The following is a 20095-nucleotide window of genomic DNA, read 5'->3' as shown; positions in this document are numbered from 1 at the left end:
GGCAAGTGGACTGTTAATACATGGTCTATGGGATAAATTATTAGAACAAATTGAAGTGAAAAAGCGAGATTGAACATATTTATATGTAATTTATATTCATATATTTAATATTATATATAGTTTAATATTATTATAGTTTAATGTTGTATATAGTTATATATAGAGTTTTATATATTGTTATATTTTATAGTTTATTTTTATGTATATATATATATTTGTATTGCTGTATTTATAATCAGTTGTATGTAGTATAGTCTGTTATTTATTTCTAATAGGCATCAGAGGTAGATTAAGAGGAAATGTTTTAAGGCAATTGGTCAAGTATAAACAACAGGTGTGTCTGGAAAAGATAAACACAGGTGGGAGGGTAATTAAGTCAGGGCAGGTGGCCGAAAGATGACGCCCGGGGAAGGCCGACCCAGGTGGCTTCCCATGCACACAAGGACTTTCACTTTTAGTATAAATAACTGCGCTCTAAGGTATCTCTTTCAGTTAGTGTCTGATGAAGACAACGTTACGTGGTTGAAACTGTTACACTGGAATTTAGTTTTTAATAAACTGTGTATATACTCTGGTCAGAAGTGTTTATTATTTCTTTAGTGAGTTCCAGAGTCGTGATGGATAGAGTTGCATTTATTTCATACAACATGAATTGTATCTTTGTTTTCAATCAATAGACCCCTTTTGGTATTCATATATGCCGAACGTCTGTCAGGCTTCTGTATGACTTGATCTATATTTGTTCATTTGTCTGCCAAGCTCCTTCATGGCTAAGCGGTTAGCATACGCGTCTTCGGCGTGGGAGACCCGAGTTCGATTCCCGGCGGGAGCTCATGTTTGGATTCCACGTTAATCAATAGGTCCCATCTCATATAGCCTCGTTGCTGAAAGGGACGTTAAACACAAAATCAACTCAACTCGTTTGTTTGTCTGCCTCTACCACTCACACTACAGGGTACAACTTTCGGTCTTTTAAGTTAAAATTTTCAGAGTACAAGCACGAGACACTCTTAACTTTCTTGTATAAATTTTGGCGGCATACCAACGTAAAATTTCAAATGGCGGTCATTTTTTCAAAATAGCGAGCATCCACGCTACAAGGCGCAATTTTCAGTCTTTTAAGTTGAAATTTTGACGGTGGAAGCACGATATATACTAAATTTGTTCTATAGATTTTCTCGGCGATCAAATGTAAAATTTAAAAATGGCGGCCATATTTTTTAAAACAGCAGTGAGTAGAAAATTGTTGTAAGTTGTGACAATGATAATCTTGAAATAAAAATCACATTTTGATACTTTTACCCCAAAGGCATTGGAATATTTCGGAAAAAAAAAACGATTAAACCCGAATAAACCAATATGGGCCCAGCTGGGTTGGGCTTTTTCAAAAAAGCCCGGGTTTTTTCAAACCCTGAGCTGAACACGAAACAGTATTAGTTTCTCGGCTTTTCACTCCTGATGAACTTGGTGTTTGTGGTCTTCTTATAAATGTGAGAAGGTTGGACCAATCACAGGCTTCCTTCTTTTCTGTGTGTCTCCCCTGCATATGGCTAATTAATGCTTACGTCCCATATTGGCAACAGAAATAATAGCCTGAGGGAAAATCGGCAACCTGCACTATAAACATCTCTTTCAGTTTCACTAGCCTATCCCGGAGGAGTGGGTCCTGGAGCCAACTTTCTTGAAACTAAGTCTTACCATGGCATTGGGAACCCTTTGATGTTGTTCCTGACATCATGAACCTGGAAAGAGTACAGTAATAAGTCCCCCTTGTTATAGATACCCACTACAAAATTAATTTACAGACCAATAAAGACTTTTTTTTTTTTTTTTGCGTCGAAAATAGGAGCCAATTCTAACTATTTGCCCCTGTACCTAATGTACCTAACAAGGAAATTTACCTCAACGGGAAATGCAGTGTCTGAAAAATATTCTCAAATATTAATAAATGTTAATAAAGCCTCACATTTGTAACTTAGTTTATTTTTTAAAATTTCAAAGATCTATAAATAAATTCACACACTTTCCCAGGTCTTTTCAAGGCCTTAAAAATTCATGCATAATTCCCGAAATTCTCGACGCGTGGCCACCCTGATTTTAATACAAGAGTGCGTCATTTTGTAAGCTGTTAAAAATCAATTTTTCATCGAAATTCACTAACGTTAAGCCACATGCACGAACTCGTATAAAGTTAACGTTTTTTTTAATACCTTTATCTTTATTAAACAAGTAATTTTATCTATTAGAAGTTTGAAAACATAAACTTTGAATGATCAAGTTTTTAACTTTAGACTCTGTGCGAACGGAAGATAAGATAGAAACATTTTCAACATTTTCCCCTTTATTAGCATGTGAATACACAACTTTTCCGTACTATTAAAATTCGATATTCCAAAATTCGCTTTCTTCGACCCACCCTAAGAAACATATGATGTGTTGCACAACCTGGCACAACGGGAGCTTGTAAGTTCGATCACAACAAAAGCAACGCTCTATTATTGTCTATGATTTACAATATATTATTTCTTGATTCATCTCTTTCGTTTCTTAATGTGGTGGAGACCAATTAGCATCTTTTACAAAGTTGAGGAAAAACCTACCAAAACAACGTATTAGAAAAATGAAAAGAATTTTTTCAGTTTTACGTCCCACGGTTAGGCTAAAGGAGACTGTGATTATGAGAAATGGTGGAATGAAGAAAGTGGGAGAAAACGGGAGAACCCGAGAAAACCCACAAGCACGGTGTTTGTCCACCACAAAGTCCATACGGCGCGAGCTGGTATCGAACCAGGGACCCCAAGCACTGGAGGGGAACGCTCTACCACTGATCCCCCCCCCCCCATATCAAATAAAGTGTCTTTATTCCAAACATTCAGGCTATTCGGAAACAACACTTTGGGAAATTACTTCTCACACGATAGAGAGAGAGTACATGGAATAGGTCGTCTTCAAATTCATGAATATTCACCTATGAAAAATAAAAATCGAGAACTAAAAAAGTGGTATGCGTTCCATATCTTACGGCTACATTAATCAATATTGTCCCTATGTTCTTTTCCTCGACCTTGATCTCACCTTGTTCTCAACTTATGACCTTTAACTTCTTTCCAATTTTCGAAGGACTGTATCTCCGAAATGACGTGTTTGTGCCCCACGTTGGTGCAAAGGTTTTTTCATGTTTCCTTATGAGTTGTTGGTGTTGTTTTCGAACATACTTTATATTTTTGCCTATGGCTACCTTTCGAAGCACTGAAAAAATGAGATTGAAATAATCAACTAGTATCAGCTTTGTTTCAGAGGATGTTAGAATGAAAGGCCCATAAATTGAATTAACAAAAGGTTTTATGATACAAAATACACGTTAGTTCTATCTGCTTCTTCTCACAGTTTAACATCAGTTACAACATACACTGCCTCGTTGTCACATCCACATATCACATTATTGCGATCCACATCCAAGGAATTAACTGGTTTGTGGAGAGTTGAGATCAAAGAAAACACATCCAGTCGATGTTTTACAGCATCGGTGTTAAGCCACGGATTCTGCTCTACAAATTCTGAAAAGTAACGGAACGACAACTATTTAATAACATTCCAGTAGTCAGTTCACCAACAACTAAATAAGTTAAGAATTTACAAAAGCATACATTAGAACAAGAAAATCGGTCATCTACGAAGTTATAAGCCTGTTGACAGCGTTAAACATGTCACACTCCGAAATATGAATACATTACAAAACTAGTAGTAATACCTAAGGTACGTTATTTACTATAGTTTACTTACTATTGGATAAGGATCTTATTCAAAATTAGCAGGATGTTTATCTTCACACACCAAGAATAAAAGTTCATAGAAAGCTATATACATTTTATTTTCTTCTTTCAAAATATTTGTTGATGAGAGTTTTTCACTAAGGTTACGTAGACACTCGGCCTATTTTTCCCCTTCGGAGTCTTATCGTTGGATTAGGGCATAAGAGGAATATTTAATACATTCAAAGCTCTACATCTGATAATTTCAGAGATTTGAAGAACAGAAAGAAAAATCAAGCCTTCCTTTCTTCTCTTAGAACTCACATTTCGTAAACCTCGATTTATTATCGTCACTTAAGGCACAAGGGGAATATTGCTACAAAATTTTCTAAAACAAAAATGTAAAATTTTTCTTACCCAACTTAATTAGGTCGTGCAACTGAACAAACCATTCGATTCTGTTTACTAAAAACGCTAATATACCAAGTTTTATGACTTCACAATGTTCAACGCTTCAAAAGAGCTTAAGCCCTTTGGTATAAATTTACAATAAGAAACTGATGAATGGAAGCGAATAATAGTTTTAACTGTATAATGGAAGAAACAAGGCAAAAAAATAAATAAATAAAATAAAATAAAATAAATTGTCCGAAGCATACTATTTCTGGTGGAGTAAGTTCAACTGGTAGTGTGGTAACATAATATTTTAAGTATTCAAAACTTATTATGTCTGTTGGTAGGAAGTATCACGGTAGACTACACATACTGTGTAGCGTAAGATTTATAGTCTGTGGTTGTTATGTTGATTAAGATAAACAAGATATATTGAAAGATTATGAATATATGTCGTAAGGACAAAGATTAGGAAGATTATAAGTGAATGAATTGAGAAAGATTCAAGGAGATTATTGTCTAAAGATATAATAACAAGGATACAGTTAAATGGAAGAGGAATAAAGAATTCAGGTTATATAATAGTGTATATATGTGTTTGATTTATAGTGCAAATAAGATTCCGGATAGATTACCTTAAATTTAATTAAGCTACTAACACTAGCCAAATTATTCCTTACACATTTCAGAAAGTAACAATGTCCGTCCAGTAGAGCGGGCAAATTCTGTCTCTGTTAATTGTTAATTATGCGTGGAACAGATTCTGTTCTTTTAAAATATCTAATACGCATTGTGATAATATGTATGATAAAATATGACCATTATTTCGTTATATAATATTATGAATGCTATCGCTTTCTGACCAAAAATCAGAAGAAAAATATATTCATTTGATTGGCTGGATTGGAGTTAAGCGTCCCTCCCAGTAGTGAAGTTATATGCAGGGTTCCCACATTCTGGAAAATCAGGGAGTCAGGGAAATGAAAACATGTCAGGGAAATCATGCATTTTGCGTAAAGTCATGGAAAGTCAGGGAACGTAAATGTGCAAGACGATTCATGAAGTGTAAATTCCAGTCTTGAGCAATTTGTTTCCTGTACTGAGAACTTCTCTCTCTCTCTTCAGAAATCTAATGAGTTGTTGTGTCAAACAAAGCATTTTGACTTTCTGACAGTGCAGTGAAGCTTCTTATTTTGGATTTGACTGCAAATGAGAATTTACTAATAATAAGAAAGACAGACACGATCATCACTCGTGATCAAACACTCCAGACATGGCTCGAGTTTGTTTCGTTTCATTAGAAATTCGCAGATAGGAACTCAGCCGAGTAATTGTTTTTGAGTTAAACCATGTGGCACCCAAACGCCCAACTTCTTTTTTGTAGCCAGTTTTCTCTAAATGGTTTAACACTGATTGGTAATGGATGTTTAGGTCATTAGCAATGAAGTCACGACTACTGACATACAGCTCTTGCTCGACTTTTACTACAATATCATCCACTTAGTGTAATGGTCGCCCACTGCGAGCAGCATCTTGGACATCGAAATTTCCAGAACGAAAGTGAATAATTATCTTTTAGTTATTGCTTTTGATAACGTATCTTGCCTTTAAACAACACCAATTTCTTCACGGGTCTGCGCAGCATGTGCGCCTTTATCGAAATAAAATTGTAAAATGCAGCGCAGTTTTGTGGAAAGTTCACTTATCTTTACGGCGCAGTACCTTACATTTGATGAGAATACCAACGCTTTCGCACGTCTGCTAGCTTCAACTATCAAATGACGTTAAACCTGACCCATATACCCTCAGATTTGAGACACTAACATATCTCATGCGCAAAAGGCTCAATGCCTTTTAGATTACTTGATACAATGTAGAAACAGCACTGTCTCAATTTTGTTAAGTTTTCAATTTACTAAAAAACTGGAGCAATTCTAACTTTAAATTATGTATCAGAGTAATTATTTATTTATGTATTCAGACTAATTAGTTAATATCAGATTATCCTTAACATTTCTGCTTTGACTACTATGTTAAACAAAGCGCTGTTTATAATACTAAGCCATAATGCTACAATATTATTACATATTCGTATTCAAAATATGATTATATTATTAAAGAATACATTATGCAATCCCCCCCCCCCCCCACCTTCTTGATGTTGAAGCAGATATCTTAGTAGTTCTTAGATTTAAAAATGTTGAAGTGGGAGATCATAGTTTTGTAAACCAAGGGTTACACATGGTGTAACCATAGAGAGAGATTTTCAGAGGACCTATTTTCTGTTTGCAAACATCAATCAGTTATTTGCCATTGTCCGCACTTCATCTGGTATCCTTTTTACCTTACATAATCACGTCTCTTAACTTCACTCTACCCCTGAATCTCTCAATCTCATGTGTTCAATATCAGAATGAATAAGATTGTTGTTAACTTCCACAGCTCTGGAATTCACTGTATCCAAAAGAAATATCGATAATAATTTCTAGGCATAAATACACTTATCAAGTTAATGGAAACACCTGGCAAAAGTGCTAGACAATGAATATGGAGTTGGATCACCTTTCGCTCTCAAACAGCTCGGATGCGACATAGAATGAAGTCATAAGGTTGCGTAGGGTAGCAAATGGAGTATCACATTATTCCGCGTGGAGTATATCACTCAGTTCCATGAAGGATGCAGGCGGAAATTTTTGTCAGATTTCTGTCTCCAGAACGGACCACAAATGTACAATTATATACAACTCCAGGGATTAGGAAGCAAAAGAAAGTATTTAACTCCGTCCCGATGTTCCTCAAACCACGCCTCAGGAGCTCCAGTTGTGTTAATGGGCGCATTATAATCGTGTAATGCCGCGTCACTGCCCGGAAATAATACCCGGACTTAGGATGTACATAATCCCTAAAACGGCAATATAATCTATGGGCAGTGACGTGATCGGTAAGAATCTTTACAGGGTTCACGGAAAACCAGGATAGACACACCCATGACACTTACAACTTTCATCACGTTCACATCGCATACGTGAGCGCCAACAATTTGTCCTCTTTAGAAATCAGAGAGGTTGCTTATTTTACACTATCACCGTCTGTTCAGTTCACTGCACACTCCCGTTCTACCGCTCCTCACGCAATACGGAGCTGTCCCTAATACACAACCACCAACAGCCTTCCGCTGCGGTCTCTGCCTGAGCGTTGCTAACCCAGAGATTTGACGCGTTGCCAACTCAGGTGTTTCCATTAAATTAAGTATCTGTATCTTACAAAAATAATAAAAATCTTCTTGTTCAATAAAGTTCACAAGAATAAATGCAAATAAAGTCGTTTAATGTGAGATGTTAGAAATTGTTTCAATGATTCGATTGTCCAAACTGTTTCAACGTACAACTTACGACAGTTACAGTTGGAAAAATTTGTTCAATCACTTAACTTTATCGCGAGTTTCTATGTTTACTAAGAAGTATAAATCAACTAACATTCATAAGTCTTCTTTACCTTAGTGTATAAAGTTTTACGTTCAAATTTGTGATGTTTTAGCATCTGATCTTTCCTTCCAGAAGAGCATACTTATTCATATGTCACAAGTTTTAATCACAGAATCAATTGAAAGATTTTAAGAGTTCTACCATTTCATTTGTAGACAGTCTTCAGTATTGATGAGTTTAGAGACACCGCCATAATGTGATGTGTTCTACAGCTTATATTTTTTACTTTTTCACCGATAAAGACAGAAATTATCCGTGAAATAACTTTGGACAATTGAATAACAAAACTGTTTAGGTAGGTCAGCTTCTTAACCAGGGTTGGCAAAAACCATGGTTTTTATTAAAAAAACCAAAAAAAAACGGTTTTTTTGGTTTAAACCAGGTTTTTATGGTTTAAATGATTTGCTCTATATACTCATATCATATATGGACAGAAATAAGTTTGTTTCGCCTTGATGTTATTATGCAACAACCGGGTTATGCTGGAAGGGGTCACATAAGCTTAAAGCGGAATAAAAACCGCTTCTCGAGTTACATCCGAGAGAAATTGTCCTCCATTTGAACTCGGAACCAGGACTAATTGGCCACAAATGCGATACGTCTGCCGACTCACTCACGAAGGAATCCTGATAAAAAAAATACGTTGTACTGATCTTTACATGCTTCTTAATATAACTGTCAAGAGTCATTTCAGAAGGACAAAAAGATAAACAGTTGCACAAGTGAAACCATTACACAGAATTAATTACATATGAACAATTTCAAAGTACGACGGAGTACAGAAGAACTAATCTAGCTCAAGTTAGTTAACGACGACTTTTATTCGTCCAAATTAAAGAAATACACCGACTTAATCTGCATATCAATAAGAAAAGGGAATAAAGATACGAATTATTTGAGTCCACTTTGGCTCAGACTCATTTATACATAAATAGATACCAAAGATACTTATTTCACTAAATGCCTCTCGTGGGGTCTGTATGACCCCCCCACACACACACACACAAAAAAAGTACGGCATTTTCGATGTATTTTATCAATAGTAAACATTGAAACGAAACAATATTTAGAATTTTTCTTCGATTGCAATTACATAACAATAATAACAACTACAAAAAAATCACAAAATAAACATTTATAAACTTGTAAAAAAAAAGTTGCTTTTGTAGTATAATCTTTTTGAGTAATGAATGGGGAATTTAGGTCTGAATATAATACGAATAATATACGGGAGTGAAACGTGATAACCCACAAATGTGTGTTCATCAAGATTTTACAAACACTTACACTTTTACGAACATTTTTTTGTTTTTTGGTTTAAACCAGTTGTTTTTTTTTGAAAAAACCAGCTGGTTTAAACCTTGGTTTAAACCAGCCAACCCTGTTCTTAACCCTCCTCTATTGTGGTGCACTGTGAGGTCAAATGCGGTACGGTTGGGTTGGATCCGAGCCAATGCTGTTTCAATTTAAAAAGTCGAAAATAGTACTACTCTTAAGGAAAACGTATATATTTTAGTAATTTATGATACATAATTTTATTAAACTCTACTTCGTTCAAACCAAGAAAGGCACACACTATACTGAGAAATTTTAAAAAAAGAATAAATGCCCCCCCCCCCCAAAAAAAAAAGAAGCAATGGTATGTTCTCGGGTCAGATCCGACTTGAAATATTCAGTACGTTTTAAAGGTTAACATTTTAATTATGCGTCCAATAGTTTCTAAGTCAATCGATACCGGAATTTATATTTTTTATCTCAGTAGCTGCAAGAGAAACGTGGATTATGAGCATGAAACTACACAGGTGTTATGTAGTTTGAACTCAGTAAAGCAATCACTCGTTCAATTTCAGTTTATAACATACGAGATAGCTGCAGGGCACTGTAGAAATAAGACATTTACTTAAGTACATTGTAAAAATATTCTTACCTGGAGATTTCCTGCCAGAAATAGTGGACGAAAGAAGTGGTGGTGGAGCACGAGATAAAGAACCTGCATTCCAATGCCACAGTTCTCCACTTTGAGAACAAGTAAACAGATGTTCAGGCTGTGTAGGATGAAACTTCACTTCGCTCACTACAAGAAAGAAATTAAAAAATACGATAAGAGTCTAAAGAAGTATATGATCCTATTTTGCATCATGTTATTCCATTAATTCTCACCGATTACCCACTTCCCTATTTTTTAAGACCTATTAATTATTATAACAAGAGTGAGAAACAAACAGACTGGGCGTCACTTAGAATTGGCAATTACATATAAACTAACAACTACTAATTCATTAAAACTTTTAATACTCTAGACCAGGCCTGTCCATGAATTGGCTCCCGGAGCCAAAGCGTGAGCGAGCACGAGCGAAGATAAGAACAGGTGAGCACAGGTGCTGCTAGCTTCGCTTCTTCCACTGCATCCGATAAGTGTTGCCAACCACACATGATGGCAAAAAACCTATGGCCAAGCCTGGCCAGAAATTCGCAAGATGATAAGCATTGAGCAGACGCAAGCGTGAAATGTGCAGGTGTGCTCTCCCCCTCCCCATTTCGAAAGCAGTGACGCGAAAACACTGCAGGAAATAAAATTGGTACGTTTTTTGGTCGAGGAAGACGCATGATAGAGGTTACAGTTAGCGTTGAAGTAACTAACAAATGAACAAGAAAGAAAGAAACTAATATTAAACATGTCATCTTACAGACGTAAAAACGACTGCAAAAATCGGAAACGAATTGTTTCAGACCTTTTTAGCTTGCTTACACAATTCGTGACGTTGTATTACATTAGCACTCGGTCTGTAACTTGTCACTCGCTTCACGTTTGCTAAGTTGTAAACGCCTTTCGTTGCTAGATTGATAGGAGAACGACGGGAGGTTGAAAATAATAATAATAATAATAATAATAATAATAATAATAATGCGTATTATTATTATTATTATTATTATTATTATTATTATTATTATTTGGATCAAAGAGGGATGAAAATGGGGATTGGAGGAAATTCATAACTAGGAATTGCATAGTTTATACCGCTCACCTAACATTATTAGGGTTATTAAGTGTAGAAGGCTTAGGTGGGCAGGCCATGTAGCCAGAATGGAAGAAATTAGAAACGCTTTCATAATTTTAACTGAAAACCCAATTGGAAGAAGACCACTAGGAAGACCTAGGCGTAGATGGGAAGACAATATTAAGATGGATCTTGCAGAAAAAAGAGTACAGAGTAGAAACTGGATCCAGTTGGCTAAGGACAGAAGTTAGTGGAAATATTTTGTAAACGCGGCATTGAACCTTCGGGTTCCATAGGCCATAGAGTTAGTTAGTTATTATTATCTAAAAGAAATGTTCAAATGTTGTTAAGAGACAATTACACAGAAGAACTGAGTTCCGACCAAACACTAATTTGCCGGAAGGAAATTCCAGTGCAGTCCAGCCTACTTTAAGCGTTATCCGTGCAACCCACGTTTCATGTTCAAGACATTGGGAATAATTGTTCGTATCATTCAGTTGGAACGTTTCCTTCCGAATTTACGCTATTACAGTAGACCTACGCTATTACAGTAGGCCTACGCTATTACAGTAGGCCTACAACATTGTGACTTTCAAAATCAGTCAGTAACTATCGAAGAAAGACAAGCGTGTAGCTTCAGTCGTTGAAATGATTTAACATTCTTTTTCACTTTTAACAAGCCACCGGCAAGCAACCAGCCAGGAACAATACATTTTTCCTTATTAAAAAGACACTCCTTGTTAAAAAAAAAAAAAAAAAAATAAATAAATAAACTAATTGCAGTCACTAACGGTCACTCTTAAAAATGGAAAATCTCTTTGGCTCTCTTAATATTTTGTTTGATTCTTTGCGATCAAAGTAACTTTAAAAGTGGAGTAAGAAATACTATTCTTCCTATTGATAGTGTAATAGTGGTTTCTAATCTCCACAACCAATCCCTTGCTAAGCCTATTCGTACACACATACATGCATAAGCTAATTTTCTGGAGATAATACTTAGATAATTACAAACAAGTGCTACAGTTTTTTTTTTTTTTTTTTTCGTATCAACAGATTATCTCTTTTCCTAAAAAGCGAAACAACATAATATAACAAACCCACACTCGGATATAACAAACCCACATCCTTCTTTAACAAAAGGAAAGAAAAAAGAAGAAAAGGAACGCACATAGTTTATCATTTGATTGCTGTTACAAGTTTGTATTGTCTATAGTTAACGGTTACCACATTGTAAAAAAACACTTTACACTAAATGGCAATCAATTACCATACATACTTTTTTTTTTTTTTTTTTTTTTGTAAGCTAGTGATTACCGCCAAGGTTGACAACACTTCCGCTCCTCTAAGGACGAAACCCGAAGATCCACGAAGCACGAACAATGGTATTTGCCCGTAGAATGCTCGTGAGCGTTCACGAGGAGAGTTTCCACTATCTGCTCGCAGTGGGCAGGGCTGCTCTAGACTAATGATGATAGGTGAAACCTGTGATGATTTCAGGGTATGGCTCAAGAAGAAATTTTTCCCCGGGCATATTTCCGATCCTGTTCAACGTGATTTACCAGCATTCTGGGATTACTACTTTCATTTCCCATGTATTAAAATCCCCAATCCTCCCGAAAGGGAATCTTCTGAAATCACCACTGGACGAAATAATATGAGAAACTAGCTCATTACCACGAAATTACATATTGACTGAAGTTCCAGAAACATATATGTGTTCTGGTATCTTAACTGAGAATGCTGCATTTGAGTCAGTGAAACGTAAGGTATAAGACTTTTCTAAACCCACTCACTTTCGCTGTGGCGGCAAATTGAAGGCCATGTATGTTATAGTACAGACGTTTTCCCCATACACAGTTTCCGAAGGTCAAAGGCTCTTGCCCATTTCCTTGTAACCACAAAATCTCATCAAATGATACCAAACGAACCTCCCGCTGGCACAACCTATTTGTCAATATGCCCGAAACTTCCAGAGGCAACTGAAATTTCTTTGAAAATATAATAATAAATAGTCATACAATATAACACGGATGGAAGCCGCTCCTCATTTCGTAATAACAGGATATTCTTTCCCTTCCTTTTCTTTAGTGTTAAAATGTATTATTCAATTTTCACAGACTAAAACAATGACTGAATGGAAGTCCACGAACTTATAAGCAGAAAAAATTGTTTTATTCCCAAAAATATGCCAACACAAAACTTCATCACAACCTGCGACCAGCTATAAATACGCGCCACTACGAGTTTGCTGACATTTTGCGCCACCTACGGTGTCCAAGTACTGGACAGTCACTGCGGATGATGTAACCGTATAGTCTATAACTAAACGTCTGACACGCGATCCGGGACAAGGAAAAAAGGGTGCGAGAAATATATCATATTAAAAAAAGAAAAAATTACAATAGGAAAAACTATGAAACAACAAAATGCAAAAACTAAACGGGAAAGAGAAAAATAAAAAAGACATACAGTTTTGCACCAAATTTCTTTTATTTTTTTCTGGTACTTTCTGAAAGAGATGTAAATACAAAATGAATATACATAAGTCCTTTGTCAGCGAGGCTATACAAGTCGAGAACTACAGTTTAAAGTGGGATCTGAATCACTATAGTGCATCTAATGAACTCCCACCGGAAATTAAACTCAGAACCTCGTGCACCAAAGCCACGTGCTCCAGCCACTAGACCAGCAAGGAGGGTTAGAAACTGAGAAGTAATGCAAAGCAGTACGTAACAAAAGAGTAAAAGAAAGCCAAAGTTTCCTTTCACAGTTGTGAAACTACGGTAGACTTCCATACTACGTAAATTCAATATTACCTATGCATAAAACAAATCTATATCTATAAATTTCTACTATTTCCGATTTTCGTAGTGACACGAGTAGAAAAAGAATCTTTCTTTGAAGCGCTGAATCCTCCACCCCCGCCCCTCCAAAAAAATAAAGTTTGTCGCTATGTATTACCATTTATGTTCTTTGGTGATCAACACTGAAACCGGAAAAGGTTGATTTCTACCACTTCCGGGTTGAATGGAGGGTTAAAAGAGAAGGAATCTATTCTGGGGATACTGAATAGATTAAAAAAAAAGAAAAGAAAAAGAAAAAAAGATTTTCGATGTCCTTTACCGTTTTTTCTCTACAGAAATCAATATTGAAATCGAAAGTACTAAAGTATGGAAGGTATAACGTCGAAAAGTTGTAGTAACGTTTATGGGGAGTGGCCAGCTTGGTTACTCGTGGCTCGCTGAGCGCAGTAGACGGTTGGTGGCGATTGGCTACCCTCTTACCATACCCTCAGTGACGAACAGGTCCAAGCGCGGAAAGCCAATGACGTTATACCTTCTGGACTATAATAACTTTCTTCCACTTCTGCTTTTAGTAGAGTATTAGTGTGAAGATAGTATCTATCTATTAAAATGCTATAATAGCAATTACAAGCGCCTGAGCTCCAACCTATAACTTTAGCTTTCAAATCTTTCGTTTACGGTTATGTGTGATTTCACGTTTAACAGAGACAAACATTTTAAGTATTTGTACTTTAAATAGTCTAAATTAGTTAGCTATATCTTTTTCATAAAGTTTATGATATAAAATTATTGTTTAAAGCCTTTGCATTTTAATAAGCCTTTTCTAAAATCAATGCATGTGAATTGTGCTTCCATCTTTCGAGTTGTTTTAAACTATATGTTGAGGACGTTTATATGTTTGTGGTAAATCCTTTCGACAATGAGATCTCGGAAACTACAAGCTCTAGAAAGATGACGTTTTCACTGATCGATTGGAAATTTTGCGTAGATTGTCCAGTTCTAATTAAAAAAAAAAAAAAAAAAAACATGGCCATTATTTCTTTATTACATTTTTTTAGGGTACACTGGAAGCGTTGAAATTAAAAAAAAAAAAAACCTAAAGCATCATATCCTATGCATTATACATTCCAACACCACATAGTTGTATTGGGGTTGTATATGACTCAGGCGTTTGTTTCATGGCCAAATAATAATGAAAAAGGAAGGATAACCATTTCTCGAGTCCAAGATGAATCTTTATTTTTTGAGTGTTTTGCCCAATGAACACCATATATAACTGACATTATAATTAATTGTATATGTAATGTATTTGCTTATTACATACTGCATGCAAGAAGAAAGAAAACACTGGTCATACATGAATTAGAAACTCCAACTGGAAGTAGGCTTAAATCTTGCAAACGGTGCGATATTGAGAAAAAATCATCGAAAAAATCTCTCCTTTATGACATCCCTTGCCGATTTTTTTTTTTTTTTTTTTTTTTTTTTTTTTTTTTTTTTAAATTAAGACGTCTTTCACTTGTGTCTGTAAAGGGACATGTACATATGTTGTGAAGAATGAGGAGGAGATTTATGCTCATATGCGAATGATGCGAAGTGTAGAGAGCGCAGGTTCAGCTAGTCTTTTCTTAATACGCTAAATTGATTCCAAAGTAACCACTTGTCGCTATTTATTATAGCTTTTAGCTTTTTTTATACTTTCAATAGAGGATATTTAGAGAAGAAGGAATCTATGTTGGGACGCTGAATAAATTACAAAAAGCCGATTCTGGATATCCTTTACCATTTTTACTCAACAAAAATCAACATTGAAACCGGAAGTACTAATGAATTTTATAACTTCCGGTTTTCGTAGAGCATTATGGTGAAAACGATGTTTTCCTAACACGATAAATCAATTCCAAAGAAAATGCTACTCGATATTGATTATTGTTTTTGTTCTATGATGAGCAATGCTAAAACCAGAAATAGTTATTTTATCATTGCTGGTTTAAATAGTGGGTGAAAACCTATTCTTGGGACTCGTAATCGGTTTCAAAAGACGCAACTTGATATATTTCACAGTTTTTGCTCTATGAAGATCTATATTGAAATCTAAAGTACTAGGTAACTTCTAACCTCCCAGTTTCAGTAGAGTGTTATGGGTAGAGATGGTATGTTTTCTTAACACATTGAATCGACTGAAAAAAAAAAAAACTGCTTGTCGCTATTACCATTTTCTATGGCGTGTTGAAACCGGAAATGGACCATGTTGGATATTGGAGCATGGCACAAAGTATTTAGAAAGATGATACTAAACCGTTACGTAGTTAAGGGAGTAGCATGTGCAAATAAAGGTAGATAGATTGACGATACAGATTGATATGTTAAGACAAGATTATAGGAAGATTATGAATGTTAAATAACAAGATTAATATTATGATGTAAGTAAAGATAAGTGTATGGAATACAACTGATTTAAGGAATTGAGATTTAAGTATAAGCACAGATAGAGAATAAAGTGATAAAAAATAAGATATTGTGTGTATTGGAGATTGTCTACAGATCACTTCCGGTTTGAATAGAGGGTTAGCCGAGGGAATGGAACCTATTTTCGGGATGCTGAATCGATTGCAATAAACCGATTCTCGATACACTCGTTTGACTTCTAATTGTGTTATAGTAAGATCTGTCTATGCTCCAGGGATATATTACTGTTCCAAAAAGCACTAATACAACATCTATCGCTACAAGAAGGGACAGCAATGGAAACATTAGACACCAACGGGAAAAGAAAATGAAATGAAATGAAATCTTTAAGTTTTACGTCCCACGGTTATGCCGGTTAGGCTAAAGCAGACGGTAATGATAAGTGAAATGGTGGAATGAAGAAAGTGGGAGGAAACGGGAGAACCCATAGAAAACCCACAAGCACGGTGTTTGTCCACCACAAAGTTCACTTGGCGGGGGCTGGGATCGAACCCGGGACCCCAAGCACAAGAGATGAACGCTCTACCACTGAGCCACCACGCCTCCCCAACGGGAAAAGAAAAGAATGAGCTGCCAATAATATGAACAACATCCAAAAAATGAATATTCAGCATGAATATTTTAATCATCCTTTTAACTACATGAAAACAAACATTTCAACGAAAATGAAATAGGTAACATATAAAAAAAAGCGGCATATGCATTTAAAAAAAGGAAAAAAAGTAATCCTCAACATAAAAAAGGACTAGTGAAATTCAGATTGGATTGGATATATTTTAAAAGAAGCTATTAAAGGATGGACATTACCCTAAGCAAGTGGGAAAAAGCACACTCCTTCGATTCTTTAGAGTAGTGATGCAGTGATGGGGAATTTATGCATGTGATCCCATGCACTTCGGGGCCAGGATAACGTAAGAACCATATTAAGGGGCAAATTTCTTGCCCTCCCTTTCTCTATACAAGCGACGGTTAACTGAATATGCTAAATGATGCATTTTCTGAATCTTTGTTCTATTCTATGTATCTTGTTTCATGTGTCTAGGCCAATTAGTCTGAACCATGAGCACTTGGTACTAACTACAAAATTGTATTTTTCTGAAAATTGGCCTGGTACTAATGCCCTTACCTTGCAGAAAAAGCTTAGTAACCAAACAGAAAGAAATATATTCACAGTTAAAAGTCCCGATTCACGTATTTTTATTCAAGGATAGGATGAAACACTCGCGTGCCACCATTTGACCATCACTGCTTTAAAGAATCGAGGGCTTTAATGGTCTCATCTAATTGTATCAAATTAGATCGGATTCCACCATTGATAACATGTAGTCCACGTTTCCAAAAATCTTTTAGGTTTCTCAGAAAGCTTAAGGTGACAAGCCTTTCCATACACATCTGCAACAAGTTCGGTAGAAAGGGACACACTGCTTTGGCAAAATATTGTACCTGTATTATGTCTGTCTAGGTTCTAGTACTGCACATTAATGAAAGTATTTTTCCACCTTACTTGTAGTCAATGTATCTCATTAACTTATTTATTTTATAGATCTTTTTCTAAACGCGGATAACGAACAACAATGTGACACTTCTTATCACTACTGAGAAAAAGAATGTGTTAATCATGTATTTGTTATACGCACTGAGGATAAGGAATGTATCAAAAAGTAACTTATCAACATTCATAGTGTAGTGCACGCGCCAGGCAGCTCAAGGGAAAGCAATGCAGTCCTTGGGTCAGTTGGCGAGTTCTACGTAGCAGCTGTAGCGTGTTGAGTGTTGTGTTAGGGGTCGAATAGGAAAAGAAGCGAATTCCACAGAAGGTAGTGAGATATTGTGCACATGTAATGTTCCAAGAAAGGAATGGCCTACAAAAAGATAGCAAAACAAGAAAGAATTCATAATGCTGTGTGAACATTAAGTTTTGCAGATTTGCCAAGACCAGGGCGAAAGAAGGGTACATGTAACCTGAAACTGGACCAAAAAGTAATGAAGTTCATCGAACAAAATCGATCATTGTCTGTTCGCGATTTGGCTAAAAAAGGCAGTTATTACAATTGGAATGATTCAACGAATCAAAGCTAGACACAATTTGAAAACCTACAAAAAGCAAAAAATAGCCAAACAATTGTCTGTTCAGAAAGTAAGAGCACAATCAAGAGCTTGCAAATTGTATGAACAAATTGTGAGAAAGAGAAGACAATGTGCTTTGATGGATGATGAAACGTACGTGAAAGCGGAGTCCAAAGCACTTCCTGGTCCGTAATATAAGACAAAAGACAAAGATGAAGATGTGGATGAATGAAAACAATGTGTGTCAGTGGAAAATTCTGGACCAAAAGTCCTCATGTGACAAGCAATTTGTTCGTTGGCCTACGATCGCTATTTTCTACACAAACGGAACTATTAATGCAGAAATAACGATTGCTTCCTTTGCATAAAAACACAGTGTACCTCCCCCCATTGTTTTGGCCAGATTTGACAAGTGCCCAGTACGCTAAATCTACGGTAAACTGATACATTAAACTTGATTTTATTGCAAAAGTGAAGCCACCCAACTGCCCACAGCTCCGACCAATCGAACGATATTAGGCAACTGTGAAGAATATTGTCAAACAAGGCAGTAAAGCTGCCCGAAACATGGCTAACTCGAAACGTACTGGTCTGCTATATCTCGAAAATGCACTGCAAATTCTGTGCTGAAGCTTATGGGTAATGTTAGACAAAAGCTTCGTTTATTCATCAGACATGAACTCTAACTGTAAATTTTTCTTTCCTTGTATTCAACATCGTTGCAGAGTAATCAATAGTAACTTCTTCCTGTACATCTTCCATTTTTATTTATGTTCAACATAAGTGTTGATAATTACTTTTCGATAAGATTTTACTTTACTGCAACTTCTACACATGAGTAAACTTATTAAGCTGGTGTGAATGAAATGTCCATCCCCAGGTGTGTCATTTCCAAAGGCCAAAAATATGAAAACTACAGTACCTAGTTAATCAAAATAGTCACCATCTGCAACCACATAATTTTGTCAACGCTCAGCTAACTATTGAATTTCATGACGAAAGAAGTTTGCGACGCGAAGAAGTCCTCAACCGCAACGCCCAATCTTAAGTGAAAGATTTTTCCTCCCGAGAAGTAATCGAGATGCCAGAAAAGGTGAGATGTGGGAGAGAGAGAGATCTAAGGAATACGGTGAATGAGTAAGAATTTCATACAACAGCCCATGAAGAGCCTGCACTGTCCTTTGTGCGATATATGGGCGAGCATTGTCGAGCACATGAGGACATCATACCTGTTAATCATTACTGGAAGCTTACGACTAAGTTTGCGGTGCTTTCATGGAGGTCAGCACGATCTGTAACGATCTGGATTGATGGTTTCATCTCTTCTGATAAAGATATAACGGATCAATCTCACTTTAGACCACCATACCAGCAACACCACCTTCTGTGGGTAGAGATGAGATTTTAGAAAACCATCTTGGACGCTGATCGCGATTCAAACATTTGTCCTGACCGTTTACTATTATCACAGTGCATCCATTTTTTCATCTAAAAGGACAATTCGATGCAGGAACTTTTCCGGTTATCCATTACACTCAGAGAATTGCACACCTTCAGATAGTAATTCTTGTTGTCCAATGTGAATAAGATGTGGCACACGTGTGTCCAGCTTTTACATCTTACCGATTGCACAGAGCCACCGAACGACAGTGGTGTGGTGTATGCCTCCACAGTGTTCCTAAGAAGCTCATCAGAACATGAAATTGGTCAGTGACCACGGGGTTCACACCGGAACGAATTTGACAAACAAGTGATAATGGTGTGTTCACTCACAATTCCTGGTACACATGAACTGTTAATGCTTTTTGCGGCTTGTCGCGCAGAATGTCCCAGTTTGAATTCATAAAGAAAAATAACACACTTTCGTGCACTATGATGTACTTTCGTGCGACCCTGTTCAACAACAAACTGCTGCCTGACTGTCTGGGGAGTCCAGTCTGTCTGTCGAATGTGTACTGAATTTGAGCCGTTACATGCGTGACCTCAGTCCACCTCTGTGTTGTGTTGCTAGGGTGAGTTTCACACCAAACGTAAAAGGAGACATTTCATTTGTACAATTTAATAATTATTACTTATATACAAAGAACGAAGTGAAACGTGTCAGGTGTTGTTTCCTGACTTTCCTT

At 36.3% G+C, this 20095-nt stretch overlaps 1 protein-coding gene across 2 annotated transcripts in view; it reads right to left on the bottom strand.

Annotated features, from left to right (window-relative positions):
* Positions 1 to 3324: 3324 nt before the first annotated feature.
* LOC145661989 (nucleoporin Nup43-like) overlaps positions 3325 to 20095 on the bottom strand; it is a 52724-nt gene continuing 35953 nt past the window's right edge. For both annotated transcript variants that reach the window (XM_081727332.1, XM_081727335.1), the window contains exons 7-8: positions 9558 to 9704; positions 3325 to 3557 (exon numbers count right to left, since the gene is read on the bottom strand). In XM_081727332.1, the coding sequence (XP_081583458.1) occupies positions 3382 to 3557; positions 9558 to 9704 (323 nt within the window). In that variant the 3' untranslated portion in view covers positions 3325 to 3381. The remainder of the gene's footprint in view (positions 3558 to 9557; positions 9705 to 20095) is intronic.

This window comes from Thermobia domestica, chromosome 1 (assembly GCF_964235325.1).
Source record: "Thermobia domestica chromosome 1, izTheDome1.hap1.1, whole genome shotgun sequence".
In the NCBI taxonomy this organism is placed as follows: Eukaryota; Metazoa; Arthropoda; class Insecta; order Zygentoma; family Lepismatidae; genus Thermobia; species Thermobia domestica.
Note: the sequence above shows the minus strand (reverse complement) of the source record. Positions and strands in the feature narration are given on the sequence as shown.